Raw genomic sequence first — 14,589 nt, 5'->3', positions numbered from 1 at the left:
ATCAGGACAAAAGGTGGCCAGTGTTGTGAGCATGTAAACATCAGAACAGCCCACCAAATACCCAAAACCCCCACCTTCTGCTTGGCCCCAGTCAGCAACTGAGGAAGGTAAACTGCTTTATTCTAAAACAATCATTCCAGAACAAGTAGGATCCAAGAGATTACTCCATCACTTTTTCGGTAGCAAAATCCATCTTTTATATTAAGTCTTAGAAGGTGCCCTACAAATAATGGTGAATAAAAATAAAATATGGATTTGGTAGCAGAATCCATACTTCATATTAAATCTCCAAAGATGCCCTAACAAAATATGCAGACAGAACTAGAGCTGACAAGAAGACGACAACAATTTGGAAGTGTGAGGATGTTTTCCTGAAAAAAAAAGAAGATGCAAAAGGCTAAGAGAAACAATCACGGGGTATGTGAGGAAGAAAAGGAGTCACTGTGGCCAGAACAAAGATGTGATGGGAAACACTGTGGCATAGGGTAAGGTAAGAGGAGGCTGGATCCTGTGATGGTAATAGTTAGGGGTTCTGAGAACCATCGGGAAGTGTTCAATGGAGGGAATGGCATGATCCAGTTTGCATCAAAAATATGTTGTGGGTGCTGTGTGGAAAAGGATTTTAAGGCAGCAAGAGTGAGCCATGAGGAAATGGCCACAGTAGAGAAATGATGATCGTCTGTACCAGGTGGAGAGAAGTGGACAGATTTAGGATACATTTTGGAGGTAAGCATTGGCAGGTCTTGCTGCTGCCTTAGATGTGACTGAAGGAATGAGAAGAGTCAAGGATGACACCTGGCTTGTGTCATGAGTTCCTGAGGTAGATGTTGGTGCCGTTGACTGAGGAAGGAAAGACTGGGAGAGTAAACCAGGTGTGCAGCATGATTGGTGCTGTGAAAACCAAAAGGGTTCTCTTTGCGACATGTTCATTTTGAGATGCTTACTAGATATCCTAGTGGGTATATCAGGTAGGCAGTGGGTACAGAAGTCAGTGGACAAGCTGCAAGGTCAAGGCTGTGAATAATTAGCATATGCACAGTATTTAAAGCCATAGAATGAATGATTTCACCTCAGGAGCGTCTGGATTGAGGAGAGAATAGGGTCCAACATGGATACCTGGGGTACTAGAGGTAGGAAGAGGAGGTACCATCAAAGGAAACGGGGGTGGGCAGGTGACCCTGGGAAGGAAGAAAATCAGAAAATAGGGATATATTAAAAATATTCCTGGGCCCCACTCCCAGAGAGCTTGATTCCCTAGATCTAGAGCAAAGCCCAGGAACCCTTGAGGAACCCACATGACTCTCATGTGCAGCTGGATCAGGAATCCCACTATTCAACACAGCAAAGCTCCTTAGTAGCACCCAGGATTCAAACTCAGCTCTTCTGGCTTGTACTTCTTCATTCTTTCTGCCAAGTGTATTGCCTGCCAGTCAATTTCTAAAAAGATAAGCCCATCTGATCTTCATGCCTGCATTAGCTCACCATCTACTCAAATAGCTAAATTCAGCTGTGGTTCTAACTCCTATCTTTTTAGTCAAATTTTTGGAAAGAGTCATGTAAACCATCTCACCCTTCTCATCTCCTATTCCATTCCTAGATCCACCATAATTTCATATCACCCTCTCTCGTTCCACCATTTTGCCCAGTCACTGAAGGCCATGTGGTCAAGTCAAATTGACAGGTCTCACTTCTTATCTTAATCTTTTGACCGCACTGACACTGTTGAGTTTATTCCTTCATAAAAATCTTTACTTCTTCATGGACCTCCCAGTACCTCTTCAACTTTTTCTTTTTGGGCTCCTTCTTGGGCAAATTGTCCTTTGTCCACTCCTTACCCATTCACAGGGTTGCACTCATGGCCTGCTGCTCATTCTTTACTCACCAGAGACTTCGAAGATGATTAGTGGTGTGGCTAATGTGCAGCATGCCAAAGCACCTTAGGTATTTCTAATAAAAACCATGCTCCCTCTTCCTGATTGATATCCACCATCCAAACTGCCATCAACTTGCCAATGACTGTCATTTCTGTATGTTTGACCATGATCTTACACCCCTGGGCTTCAGACTTATAAACAGGTTCATGCTGAAAACTGTCCATTGAATATTCCATGCAATGTGACCAAAAACTCAACTCAATGTCTGACTTTCAAACCAAGTTTCACTACACAACTCTTAATCTCACATAATGGAATAGTCACCAATTCAGTCACTTGAGCCAGAAAAATACCAAGCCCCAAACCTGGAGGAATCCCTAAACTTAATCCTTTACTTCCTCTTAGCTCCCACATATAAGCAGCCACAAATTCTTGTTAATTTTATCTCCTTAGGACCTCAAATTTGCCCTTTCCTCTTTAACCCACACTATCAAAGTTCAGGTAATCGCATGGATTGGTGCAAAGCCTCCTTGCCTTGAGTCCTGTGCCCCTTAAATCTCTCTGGCTGTGGTGGATGAGTGTTTCTCAAAATATGACATCACTGTCCTGCTTCAGATCCATCAGTAGCCCTGTATGGTATGCGTTCATATCCCCCAAGGCATCGTGGATGAATCCAAACTCTTAGCAGAGAATTCAAACACCTTTCATAATCTTACCTGTATCCTACTCCATGGTAGCTGCATCTCCTGCCACTTGGCAAAGTATCCATTAGCAGTACTGTCTTGCTTGTTTTTCCAAGAGGCCATGCTGCTTGCTCCTTCTGTGCCTTTACACAAGATCTTTTCTTCACATGGAATGTGTGTTCTTGAAATGGTTAACCCTCCTTCTTTCTCAGGAATTGGCTCAGATATCAACTCGGAAGATATATCTGAGATCCTGAGTTGCAGCAGATCTCCCCTCTTGGGCCCCCCAAATATATTGTGCTTACCACTAACCACACTCCATTTAAACACTTGTTTATGAGTATATCTCCATCATACTGTATACTCTTCTATGAAAGGAATGGTATTTTATTTATTATTGTGCTGTCTAAATCATGCAAGATAATCCTTCACATATGACTGCCTGCCACACCTTGTTAGCGTTTCTTTGCCATTTAGCAAATCTTTAGTATGCACCCCCTCTTCTTTACTCTGGTAGAGTAATCTAAGAACATCACCAAAATCAAAGGTTCCTCAAAGATGAACAAAGATAACCTTTTTTTCTTTTCTGTTTATCAGCTCTTTGTATTATCTGTCATAAGGGATGATTTTTTTGGGGGGGAAAATGAGATGAATTGAAATAGCATCTATATCCTTTTGTCTGATAAACTTCCACTGAGATTTTTTTAGAAATGGCCATTTCTTCCCAGGAACTTCAAGGTGAATTTCAACACAAGAATGGTAGACTGAATCAAGCTACAATTTCCTAAAAGTAGCAGCCATATTTCTGTAAAGTCTTCCTGGAAAAATAATGTTGGGTAATAAACAGTAAGAAAGCATACTGTTGGGGAGAATTTTCTTTTTTACCATCCAGAGTAGGATATGTCAGAAAGTGATGTGCTTCTCCCTTAGTGGTTTTCTTACTGAAGGCTGGCGTTCTCAACAGTGAAGGTGGTGAGAAAAAGAGAGTTTATGTCAATCCCATATAGATCATTCTATTCAGTTCACAGAATCACAGGCCCTTATGATTCTCTTCCTCACACTTTTCTATTTAAGCGCCCCTGCTGGCCGTGGAGAATAAATTCATATCCACAAGGCTTCTGGGGGAGCCCAGAACAGCTGTCCCATGCAGGAAGTGCCTTTGAATTCTCAAGCAGCATCTTTCAAATTCACGCACATTCTGTATTCTACGCCATACTGTAGTCATGCTTATTTTTACTGACCTCAAGTGAAATATAAGTGATGTGTCAGAAAGATGTACTTAAACTATCTTGTGGATTCTCCCACCCCTAGAATACTATAACAGTGTTCAACACACAGAGTATTTTAAGAAATATGTAGCGTTAACTATAATCTATTGTATAAAATGTTCCTCAATTTAGTTTTGCCCAGTGCTTTACCATGAGTAAATTTAGAGACTGTATTTTCAGGAAAGCTTATCATTGAAGAGATGTAGTCTTCTCATTCCATCCAATCAGGAGACACAGGCTGTTGATTTGCCCCATTACTGGAGATGGTAACTCAGGGTGCTTGAGCAAGGTGGTATCTGCTATGTCTTTGTGTTGTAGTTATTGGTTGCCCCTTTCTAATTAATAATAAGCATCATAAAGTTAATAGTTGCCCTTTCTAATTAATAAGTATGTTGCAGAAAGATACTTGAGGCTTTATAAATAACCTGTTTTAGCCCCCATGTCGATACTTGTCTGAATCAATATTAATATTATGATTGCCAAATGGTGATTTTCCATTTCCATCCTTGCTTCCACATTTATAAGTTTATTCTACTAAAAGGAAGAAGTATCCCTTTTCCCCCATTCATTCTTTTTTTTAAAATATCAGTGGGGATGCATGGATTCTTACTTAATGAGTTGTAATCCCTTACTGTCATTTATTTTGATGTCCACCTGTTCCAGATTTGGCCAGTGGGAGCCCCTTCTCGGTGGCTGCTATGTCCTTTTGGCATGTTCAAACTGAGGGACATTATATAAATAACTGACTTTTATTCTTCAAACCTCAATGTCATGAAAGAAAAAGGAAGTCTGAGGAACTATCCAATGAAAGAAGACTAAAGAGAAATGTGGATTAGATAATAGTGTTGTATCAACGTAAATTCCTGTGCTTATGTCAAAGAATGTCCTTGTTTAAAAAAAAATACACTCCAAGTATTAAGGGAAAGAGGGTATAATGACTGCAACTTAATCTCAGCTCATTCAGAAAATAGTATGGTTGCCTCTATATAAATACATATACAGATTGACCCAGACTGGAGAGAGATAATGCTAAAGTAAACATAGGAAAATGTTAACCTTAGAAGATTCTCAGTAAAGGAAATTATTTCTACTATCATTGCCACTTTTTTTTAAAGTTTGAAATTTTGTATAAAAAAAAAAATTGAGACATATTAGTCCAAATCTCACCTAATGTTACAGTTCCTTTGACAGCATCCCTGCCAGACATATATCTCTTGCTTGTCTGTGTAGTTTACATGGAGCTAAGACCATAAGAAGAATCTTCCATCACTGGCAGACCCCAAATCTGTCGCCTTAAAATTTCCATCCTCTGATGCTACTTCTGACTTTGGAGCAAAACATAATAATCCTGTCCCCAATTCTACGTGGAGACATTTTACATATGTCCCCAGCTTTTCTAGGCCCATAATTCCCCTTCTATACAACGAGGACATTTATTAAGGGATTTCTTGAATCATCACCATTATTGTCACTGAGACCTGGCTTTGTGGACATGGGCCTATGTCCCAGGTGGTTGCCAAGGGCCCCGTGCTTAGTTTAATGCCCTGCTGCTGGTGTCTTGGAAACTCTTTTTTAAAATTAATTTTAAAAATTGTTTTAGGTACCAGGTACCAGGGACTGAACTCGGGATCTTGTATGTGGGAAGCTGGTGCTCAACCACTGAGCCACACTGGCTCCCCTGAGATGGTTTTTTTCATTTGTTTTGCTTGTTGTTTCTTTTGTCTTTTCAGGAGGCACCAAGAACCAAACCCAGGACGTCCCATGTGGGAGGTGGGTGCTCAACCACCTGAGCCACATCCACTCCCCTTGGTCATTTTTAACAAGGGCGCTATGTTTTCATTTTGCCATGGGTCCCACAAAGTATATGCCCAGTCCTACTGTTAAGAGCCTGTGTGGGGAAGCGGATGTGGCTCAAGAGATTGAGCTCCCACCTACTACACGGGAGGCTTGGGTTCGGTTCCCCACGCCTCCCGGAGAATATGAGCAAGACAGCTAGTCGGAATGGTGAGCTGATGCGACGAGATGATGCAACAAGGCAACACAAAGAGGAAACGCAATAAGAAACATGACAAAGCAGGGAATAGAGGTGGCTCAAGTGATCGAGCAGCTCTCTCCCACATGAGAGGTCCCAGATTTGGTTCCCGGTGCCTCCTAAAGAGAAGCCGAGCAGACCCAGTGAATAGACACTGAGAGCAGACAGCAAGTGCAAGGAACAAGGAGAGTGGGAATTAAAAAAAATAAAATAAATCTTAAAAAAAAAAGCCAGAGAGCCTATGTAGCACCTTTGTGCAAAGCAGACACGTTTGAGGGCAAGGCTTAGCTAGAAGACAGCACCTGTGAGCCAAGAGAAAGTAGTCCCTTTCTTCAGGTAGATGCAATCACGTTCCAGGGTGCACAGATTGGCTAGTGGGGGTCAGACCACACACAGATCACAACTCTACCAGGAAGCACAGACACGCACCCTTCAGTCATACTCTACAAATTAATTTCAGTCTAAGGAAAGTCTTGAGCTTTGGCAAAGTGGTATAGCACTGTCCCTTGGCTTTGGCCGCACCAATATTCTCCACATCAGGAGAAGGAGAGTTTTAAGCTTTTCTACAATGTACACCCAAGTGTTTAGAATTGGTCCTAATATTTTCTATAACCTGGACATATATTCCAGGCTTTGCACTGGCAGGAAGGGAGCAGTGCAGGTAGAGCCGGTGGCCTAGGGCTCTTTCAGAGCTGCACATTGTCCATCACCCAGCAGTGAGGTCATAATGATTCATTGACCTGCAATTCCCTGCGACCTCTTCTTCATTGCAGTACAGGCTACTAGGAGCAGAGTGCAAACCAGGGAGGACAAAGATGATCCTGCTAGTCCTTGTGAGCTATGGATGCTCTAAGAAGCCAGGCACCATGGAGGCCCTACAGCACAACCACGACACACGGCCAATAACTGCCTTTCACAGTGGCACGTCCTGCATTGGTACGGCGCTTTTCAATTATGACAAACGTTCACAGTGTGTAAACGGGATGGTCCAGCTCTGTGCTAGGCTCAACGGTCAAAAAAAATGAGGGTAAGGCCAGCTGAATCTATCAGGAGAAATGAGTCCACATACAACTGTGATTCCGGGTAAACTTTGATAAGTATCATGGAAGAGGTTTTAAGGAAGTGCTGTGAGAACTCAGAGAGGGACATTTGGATTTTATGGAATTCTGAAGCCGAGGGTGTTAGAGAGAATCTTCTCAATGGCTTCTGTTTGTATTTGAGGACACTGAGGTGAAGAAATATTAAGGGATTTGCTAAAGCAGGCTTTGGGAAGGAGACAGCACGTAAGATGGATGGGCCTTGGAGATAGGAGCTGGGTTGGAAGAGGTAAGAGTGGTAAATGGGGGCTGAGAAAATGCTCGAGAGAAGAGGAGAAAGAATATTTTAGGCAAATTATAGAGGGGAAAGCAAGTCCCTATCTCAGAATCTAAGCTGTGTCACCCAGCTGGAGCAAAGTACACCAACAAGGAAGTAAAAAGAGATAAGACGGGAAATGTAAGTAAAGGCCGAATTTGAATGCCAAGCATATATATGCATACAACTTTTTTTTGCAGGCAAAGGGGACACCACTGAAAGTTTTTGAGCAATATTTACCTGGAAATATTTATGAAAACCATGAGGCAGAGATTCATAATTGGGGTTTGACTGACTGTTTCTCTTCCCAAGCTTTCAAAAAAACAACACCCTCAAAGAAGCAAATGAAAATAATACTTTTTTTTTACGGACCTGTGAAGGGAGGTAGGAGTTTCACAGCCCTTTAAGTGAAACTCTCCTCCAGGCTCTTCTCTTGTTCTTGGCGTGACTGCACAGATATTCTAGGGTATCTTAAACAAGCAGCATATTTGAATTATATTCAGTATTTACAAATTTCATAGATATAAAAAACAAAACAAAACAGTGGATTCCTGCTGTATTCCATTCCATTGAAAAACTTGATATGCTACAGTAATAGGCAAATGTTTCCTTTTTTCTCCCTAACCCCAACTCCTGTGTTGTAGAAAGGTCCAAAAATCAACGTGGATTTAACCAATTAAGGATTAATGGCACAGGCACGGCACTTTGTACGCAGATAAAGAAGAAGGAGAAAAACAAGGAGGAAAAGCAAGGGCTAAGCAGCCAAATCTTCACTCATGAAAATAAACAGCTCCGAATAACTGAATATTTTCAGTTTTGTCAGCCAGCCAGCAGCAGAAGTAACAGATGCCACGGCGTGCCCGTCTACCTCCAGCTCAACTGAACAAGACATGTGAGAGGGGCCTGTGGGAGTCGTTCCCTGGAGATGGACCTCAGCCAACGTGGTGGGGGGGATGTGGATTGGCTTTTTCTTTCTTTTTATCATTTTAAAATCACTTTAGGGAAAGGGCCTCAGCTCTTTCCAGCCCCAGACAGTTAGATGGGCAGCCACTATCTTCCTGATGCAGTGTAGGATTATTAAGGGAAAAAAAAACAGCAGTTGAAGATGGCAGGGTTTTTGGCTTCTAACGCAAAGCCCATACTATTTTTTGTCTGGCTACTAAGGCAGCAGTGAGTCCTGATAGATATAGACCATGGCAGGATATATCATGGACCATCAGGAGAGATGCCACTTACGTATAGACAGAAGAGGAAAGCATCACTGCTTTTCTCAAGCAAACATTTAAACACTTGTGGGTTGTTTTTTTTTTCTGGTTCTCAAACTCACATCATGGCTTATCAAGAGCACTCAGGCAGGAATGAATGGACACAATATCTGATCCCAATTCTGCCATCAGCTTTGTGTACATCACTTTTCCAGATATTAAATGAGGAAGTTAGTGGCTGGATTAAATCAACATTTCCCAACTCGTGGCTCATAAAGGTACATTCTAGGTCCTTAAAGTATGCTCCAGGGAAGCGGATTTGGCTCAATGGATACAGCGTCCGCCTACCACATGGGAGGTCCAGGGTTCAAACCCAGGGCTTCCTGACCTGTGTGGTGAGCTGGCCCATGCACAGTGCTGATGCGCACAAGGAGTGCTGTGCACGCAGGGGTGTCCCCCGCACAGGGGAGCCCCACGTGCAAGGAGTGCATCTCATAAGGAGAGCCACCCAGTGCAAAAAAAGCACAGCCTGCCTAGGAGTGGGGCCGCACACATGGAGAGCTAACACAGCAAGATGGTGCAAGAAAAAGAGACACAGATTCCCGGTGCCACTGACAAGAATGTAAGCGGACACAGAAGAACACGCAGCGAATGGACAGAGAGAGCAGACAATTGGGGGGGGATAAAATAAATAAATAAATCTTTAAAATAAAGTGTGCTTCAAAGACTGGCAGCATCAGCCTTACCCAGGGTAAGTACCACTCCTTAGAAGAGCAGATTCTCACAGCCTGGACCAGACTTGCTGAATCGTTTTAACAAGATCGTCTTAACTGAATCATATCTGTTTTAACAGGATCACCATTTGATTTTGTGTGCTTGCGCAAGTTTGGAAGACACTGTTCCTTGGCAAGGTATCCCCAAGTTACCTGATCATATTGTCACCTGGACAGGTTCCAAACTGTTTCTCCCAGGTCTGGCCAAGCAGGTCTGGGGTGGGAGCCAAGAATCTGTATATTTAACTCTTACCCCAGGTGGGTCTCTAGCAATGAATATAGGAGTTGTTTCCCTTTAAGTGGACGCCACCCTAGTGTGCATCATGAAGTGTTTGGTAGAGATAAGTTAAGTGGGATCAAGGAAAGACAATCCAGTCAATAAATCCTGCAGCTGAATGTCCCAGTTGTCAAGGAGGTTATGACCTCTGCATTTTTAAAAACTGTTAAATTCATAAGGGATTGTCGGTTAAATGTAGAAAGCATCAGGAGCTGTGATACTGAACCACAACAATTTAATGAAGAATATAAAAAATTATAACAAAGTTCCAAAATTCCCGCAAGACAATTGTCACCAGATTCATAAGCTACATCCGTCTATCAAAGTCCTGATTTAGCACATTAAGAAGTCTCCAGTACTTCAAAAACCAATCTTAAAAAGAAGAAACACAGTGACAATTATATTCAGTTTGGCTTTTCAGTGATTGGAAATAAAGGCTGTCTTCACATGCAGCATGTTATTTGCTGGAAGTGCTTACAAATAGCAGCCAGAAATCTTCTGATTCCAAAATTTATAAAGAAAACATGAAAATTATTTTATAAGTGGATTTTCCCCCTCTCCAAACAAATCAAAAGAATTCCAAGCAGAGTCCTAAAGGCAGTTGTTTTTCCTACTTTTGATGCCAATACACATAGTTAATATTCAATTTACATTTTAATGTACACTGGTCCCCGAGTCAAATGCAATGTTTAAAGACAAATCATGTCTAGACTTGCATAAATAATTTTAAGTAAATTAGGGAATCTGTTGCTTGCTACATGGAAAGAAATTAAAAATATGTATAAATGTTATTAGCCGTTACATTAAGCGAACTGCATAATATAAGATTTAATGATATCCTGATGCATTTTTTTTACTTAAAATTTACCACATCTTTATCGTAGATGTTTATGCAATTCATGTACAGGCATGGCAAAATGATTTTTTAAAATCCCTTACAAGATTTGTGAGATTGTTACCATGAACATGTTTCCTGACTCTAAAATGGTGGGAAATGACAGACCAGAAAACTGTTCTCCAATTTTGAATATTATTTGATTCTATGATGCTTTGGGAAATTAGGTACCTAAGACTGACCTAGAATGGATTTTTTTTAAAAGAATACACATACACATACATATATATATCCGCCGTCTGCAGAGAATTACCAAGGCTCTAAAACTGTAATTCAATTAGTTTCAGTAAGTATTTATTAACACACCTACAAGTGAAAAATACCGGTGCTATGGAGTATCAAATATGTCATCAAATAAGAGTTAATGATTGAAGAGTGCTCACTCTTTGCCAGACACAGTTATATTTTATATTCATCAATACAGAGAACGCTCACAATAACTCTATGAAATAGGAACCATTTTATCGATGAACGCATTTAAGACACAAAGAGATGAAATAAATTGCCCACAATCGCAAAAGTGAAGATGTGGTGGAGCTGAAACTGGAAACCAAGACGACGCCAGAGTCTGGGTTTGGAAACACCCTGCTCCATGAGTGGGACCGGAAACTGCGGGTGGGGAGGCGCACGTCGGAGGAGCTAGGGGGGCTGTGCAGAACCGCAAAGCGCTGGGATGGCTGAGGGCCAGTAGCAGGAGCAGAGGTGAATTCATCACCAAATTCTGCAGGCAGTGGGAAAATGCAGGCGTTAAGTGAGGAGGGGTAGAGGTGCAAGTGGTGGAAGGTGGACAGATCAGAAAGACGCTGCATAGACGTTCAGAGAAGGGATCACGCAGGCCTTGGAGAAGAGGAGGAGGAGAAGGGGGCAAGTGAGAATGAGAAGAAAGAGACTGAGGACAGCCACGCAGAAGTCCTGTGTCCCTGTTGCCTCACCCTTCTTTCTCCAGAGCACAGAAGCTCTGCTTCAACTTGTCTAGGGCCAAATGCCCAGGATGGCCTGATCAAGGCCATGCAGGGAACACAGACCTGCACTCCTCCCGGGAGAGTAAATCCAAACAGACTCCCTATCTCGGCTAATCTGTGACTTTCTTTTTTTTCCCAAGATTTATTTTTTATTTATTTCTCTCCCCTTCCCACCCCCCTGCCCCCATTGTCTGCGCTCTGTGCCCATTCACTGCATGTTCTTCTGTGTCCGCTTGCCTTCTTGTCAGCGGCACTGGGAATCTGTGTCTCTTTTGTCACCTTGATGCATCAGCTTCCGTGTGTGCGGTGCCACTCCTGGGCAGGCTGCACTTTTTTTCACGCGGGGCAGTTCTCCACGCGGGGCGCACTCCTTGTGCATGGGGCTCCCCAACGCAGGGGACACCCCTGCGTGGCAGGGCACTCCTTGCGCACATCAGCACTGCACGTGGGCCAGCTCCACACGGGTCAAGGAGGCCCAGGGTTTGAACCATGGACTTCCCATGTGTCAGGCAGAAGTTCTAACAGTTGAGCCACATCTGCTTCCCTAACCTGTGACTTTAAAGCCATAAAAATGTCTCCCATCAAGAGCACAGCTCGCGAGGTGACCTTGTCTTCCTGTCCATTACAGTCCAGGCTACATCCAGGAGAGGGCCTCCCAAATCACCAGTAGAGAGCGAAATGCATATTTTAAGAGGAAGATTTCATTTCCCAAGAAACATAAATGTGTCTGCAAAGAGCGATTCACTCCTATTCTCAATCCCTAACCCAGAGACATCTGCTATGAAGAATTCCTCGAGTCCTCAAATAAATCCCTCTTGTCTCATATTCTTTATGGACCTTTCAAAAGGAATCATTTGATTAAAACAACAATAACCATCTCTGCCCTCCATCTCCCAATTTCTTTCTAGAGGGGCTTTTACACCCTGGGCACATGAAGAAGGCTTTATGAGGCTCCATGGGGATAGGATAATGGGGGTGGGTAGGACAAAGAAGTTTTAAAGGTGAAGAGAACTTTTTGTATTTATAAATCTTTTTGAGATGTTGAAAAAAAAATACTGATGCTGGAATATTATGAAGAAACCTTGGACTCTCCTAAAAAGCACCCTTCCCTCCTTCCCTCTTCCCTCCTCCTTCCCCTTCAAGTATCTATTTTTTCAATTCTACTTGGGTCAAACATATGCAGTATTGAAAGCCATTTCCATGTTTTAAGATTCAGAGGGAAGAGATTTAACAGTAGGCTATAAAAACCTCTTAATGCCTTAAATGTCTTATTTTTGCAGATTTGCTGGAAGTACGGTAAACAGACCTCGCTCAGTCCTTCTCATCGATCCCCCACGACCTCTGCCATTGTCGGCAAGCAGCAGAATCCACGTGCGTGGGTTTCTCTCTCCCAGCAACAGTTTTTCCCGGCATTGTTGAGACACCTGCACTCTGACAATCTCGGCAGCATCTCTTAGCCAGACTGATTGGCTGATTGTACTCCAGAGAAAATTACCAAAATTTCAAATACAATTTAAAAGATACACGCGGTAGAGGTTCCGACCGTCTTAACCGCTTCTTGCAGTCAACTAATTTACATGCCACAGGAGCAAACCGCATCTCCGAAGTTCCTTCGAAGCCCCGTTTAACTCTTGCCCGTGCCCCACTGGGGCCAGGAGGCCACCCAGAACCCAGAAGGTACTTACAGGCTATGCGCACGGAGGCCTTTCTGCTCTTGGAGGTGCCCAGGTGGCTCCACGCCACACACTGGCACCAGTAGTCCTCCGGCCCGTGGAAGTCCTCTACCTGCTGCCTGGTGACGTTGATGAACACCTCGCGGACCTTCAAGCCTGAGAGTGGAAGACGGAGAAGAGTCAGCGGGGGCCGTGGTGCTCGCAGAGACAGCCGAGGTTAGACAAACCTTTTCTTTTTAATTAAACCATTCCGGTTTTAATCAAGGCAAGGTTTTAATTACTCTGACAATAATATATTAGTGCTAATTAAATGCCAACAGCCGAGCAGGCGAGCACGCACAAGTGTAAAATAGAACCGACCAATGTGGCGCCAACACCATATAGTGGTTTTCCCAGTACCTTGACTGAGTGGTTTCTCTTCGTGTTTGTGTACACTCTACTGTGAGGAAGGATAGTACAAAAGTTAATTGGTGTCACGCAAACAAGGCTGGGGTTTGAAAAGCTAAAGAGGCTCCAGAGACATTCCCCAAAACTCAGTTCTGGTTCTAAATGCCCCTACCACTGGGTATGGCTGGTGGGAGAGGATCCTCTGAGGTTTTGGTGTGGGACAGGGAGGGCCAGAGAGCGTGTGTGGGATGAGAAGAGCAGGCTGGGAATCCCAGGAAGGATCAAGGAGTCGGCTTCAAAGGTTTGTTGGACTCAACTGGTCTGGAAAGCCCTGGGAGGAGAACCCAGTCATGGCCAGTGCAATGGTATGAGAGATGAGAAAGGAGGCTGTCACAGAAAAGGGGTTTGGGCTACACCTGAGAACTGGGATACAGCTATTAAGACTTTATGACCAGAGATTCAAGCCTCCTGAGTAGACACCAACCCCAGCGCCAACCACAGGTTCAGTAAAAGTGACAAAACAGGCATGTGCAGAAAGGTCACATCTGAGTCCCACTCCATCACACTCAGGAACACAAATTACAGAGTAGGGCCCACTGGCAAGGCCATGAACTCCAGAGCCATCGGCCATGACCGGAGAACCTGTGTGTCTCCATAGCTCTCAGGAGAACCAGTACCTGTAGTTGCATCTACTTTGGCTGCGTCTGGTACCCTGTTGAGGCAAGCATAAGCGCGACTCCTCTGGTGGCCTCCCAACTCTTTTTTTTGAAAACTCTTAGCCATATAAACTCATTTGTCTTTACCATTTTCCCCTTTTATTCAAGGTCTTTTTCTAGTTGAATCACCGGTTAGTGACTGGTAGTAATCCCTTGGCTCCACGGAGGCTCATTTTTATTATTAATACTTTGCATTCTCTTTCTAATAAGCACATTTGCACAGTGCTTTGCACTGGGAGTGTATCTTCTTCTATGCTTCCAACTAAGGACTATTTGCATTTATTTCTTTGGGAAGAGCAGTCATTTCGCAGGTAGGGCCAAGGATGGAAAGGGGCACTTGCTTCCTAGTCATCACAGTTAAATCACCAGGAAACAGGCTAGCAGCTGTTTCAGTCAGCTAGCCTCCATCCAAACACTCACTCACCGAGGTTGTGCCTTGCTCTGGGAAGTGTAGCGTGGGAGGAAAGAGGCAATACTTATTGACTTCAACT

The 14,589-nt window shown here is 43.3% G+C and overlaps 1 protein-coding gene across 1 annotated transcript in view; it reads right to left on the bottom strand.

The window, feature by feature from the left end:
* The window catches only part of UNC5D (unc-5 netrin receptor D), a 245,011-nt gene that overhangs the window by 218,968 nt on the left and 11,454 nt on the right, over nt 1-14,589 (bottom strand). Inside the window, exon 3 of the mRNA XM_058289814.2 lies at nt 13,008-13,151. Within this exon, the coding sequence (XP_058145797.1) occupies nt 13,008-13,151 (144 nt within the window). The remainder of the gene's footprint in view (nt 1-13,007; nt 13,152-14,589) is intronic.

Source organism: Dasypus novemcinctus, chromosome 29, assembly GCF_030445035.2.
Source record: "Dasypus novemcinctus isolate mDasNov1 chromosome 29, mDasNov1.1.hap2, whole genome shotgun sequence".
NCBI lineage: Eukaryota > Metazoa > Chordata > Mammalia > Cingulata > Dasypodidae > Dasypus > Dasypus novemcinctus.
The sequence above is the reverse complement of the archived record's forward strand: the minus strand, read 5'-3'. Positions and strand labels throughout refer to the sequence as shown.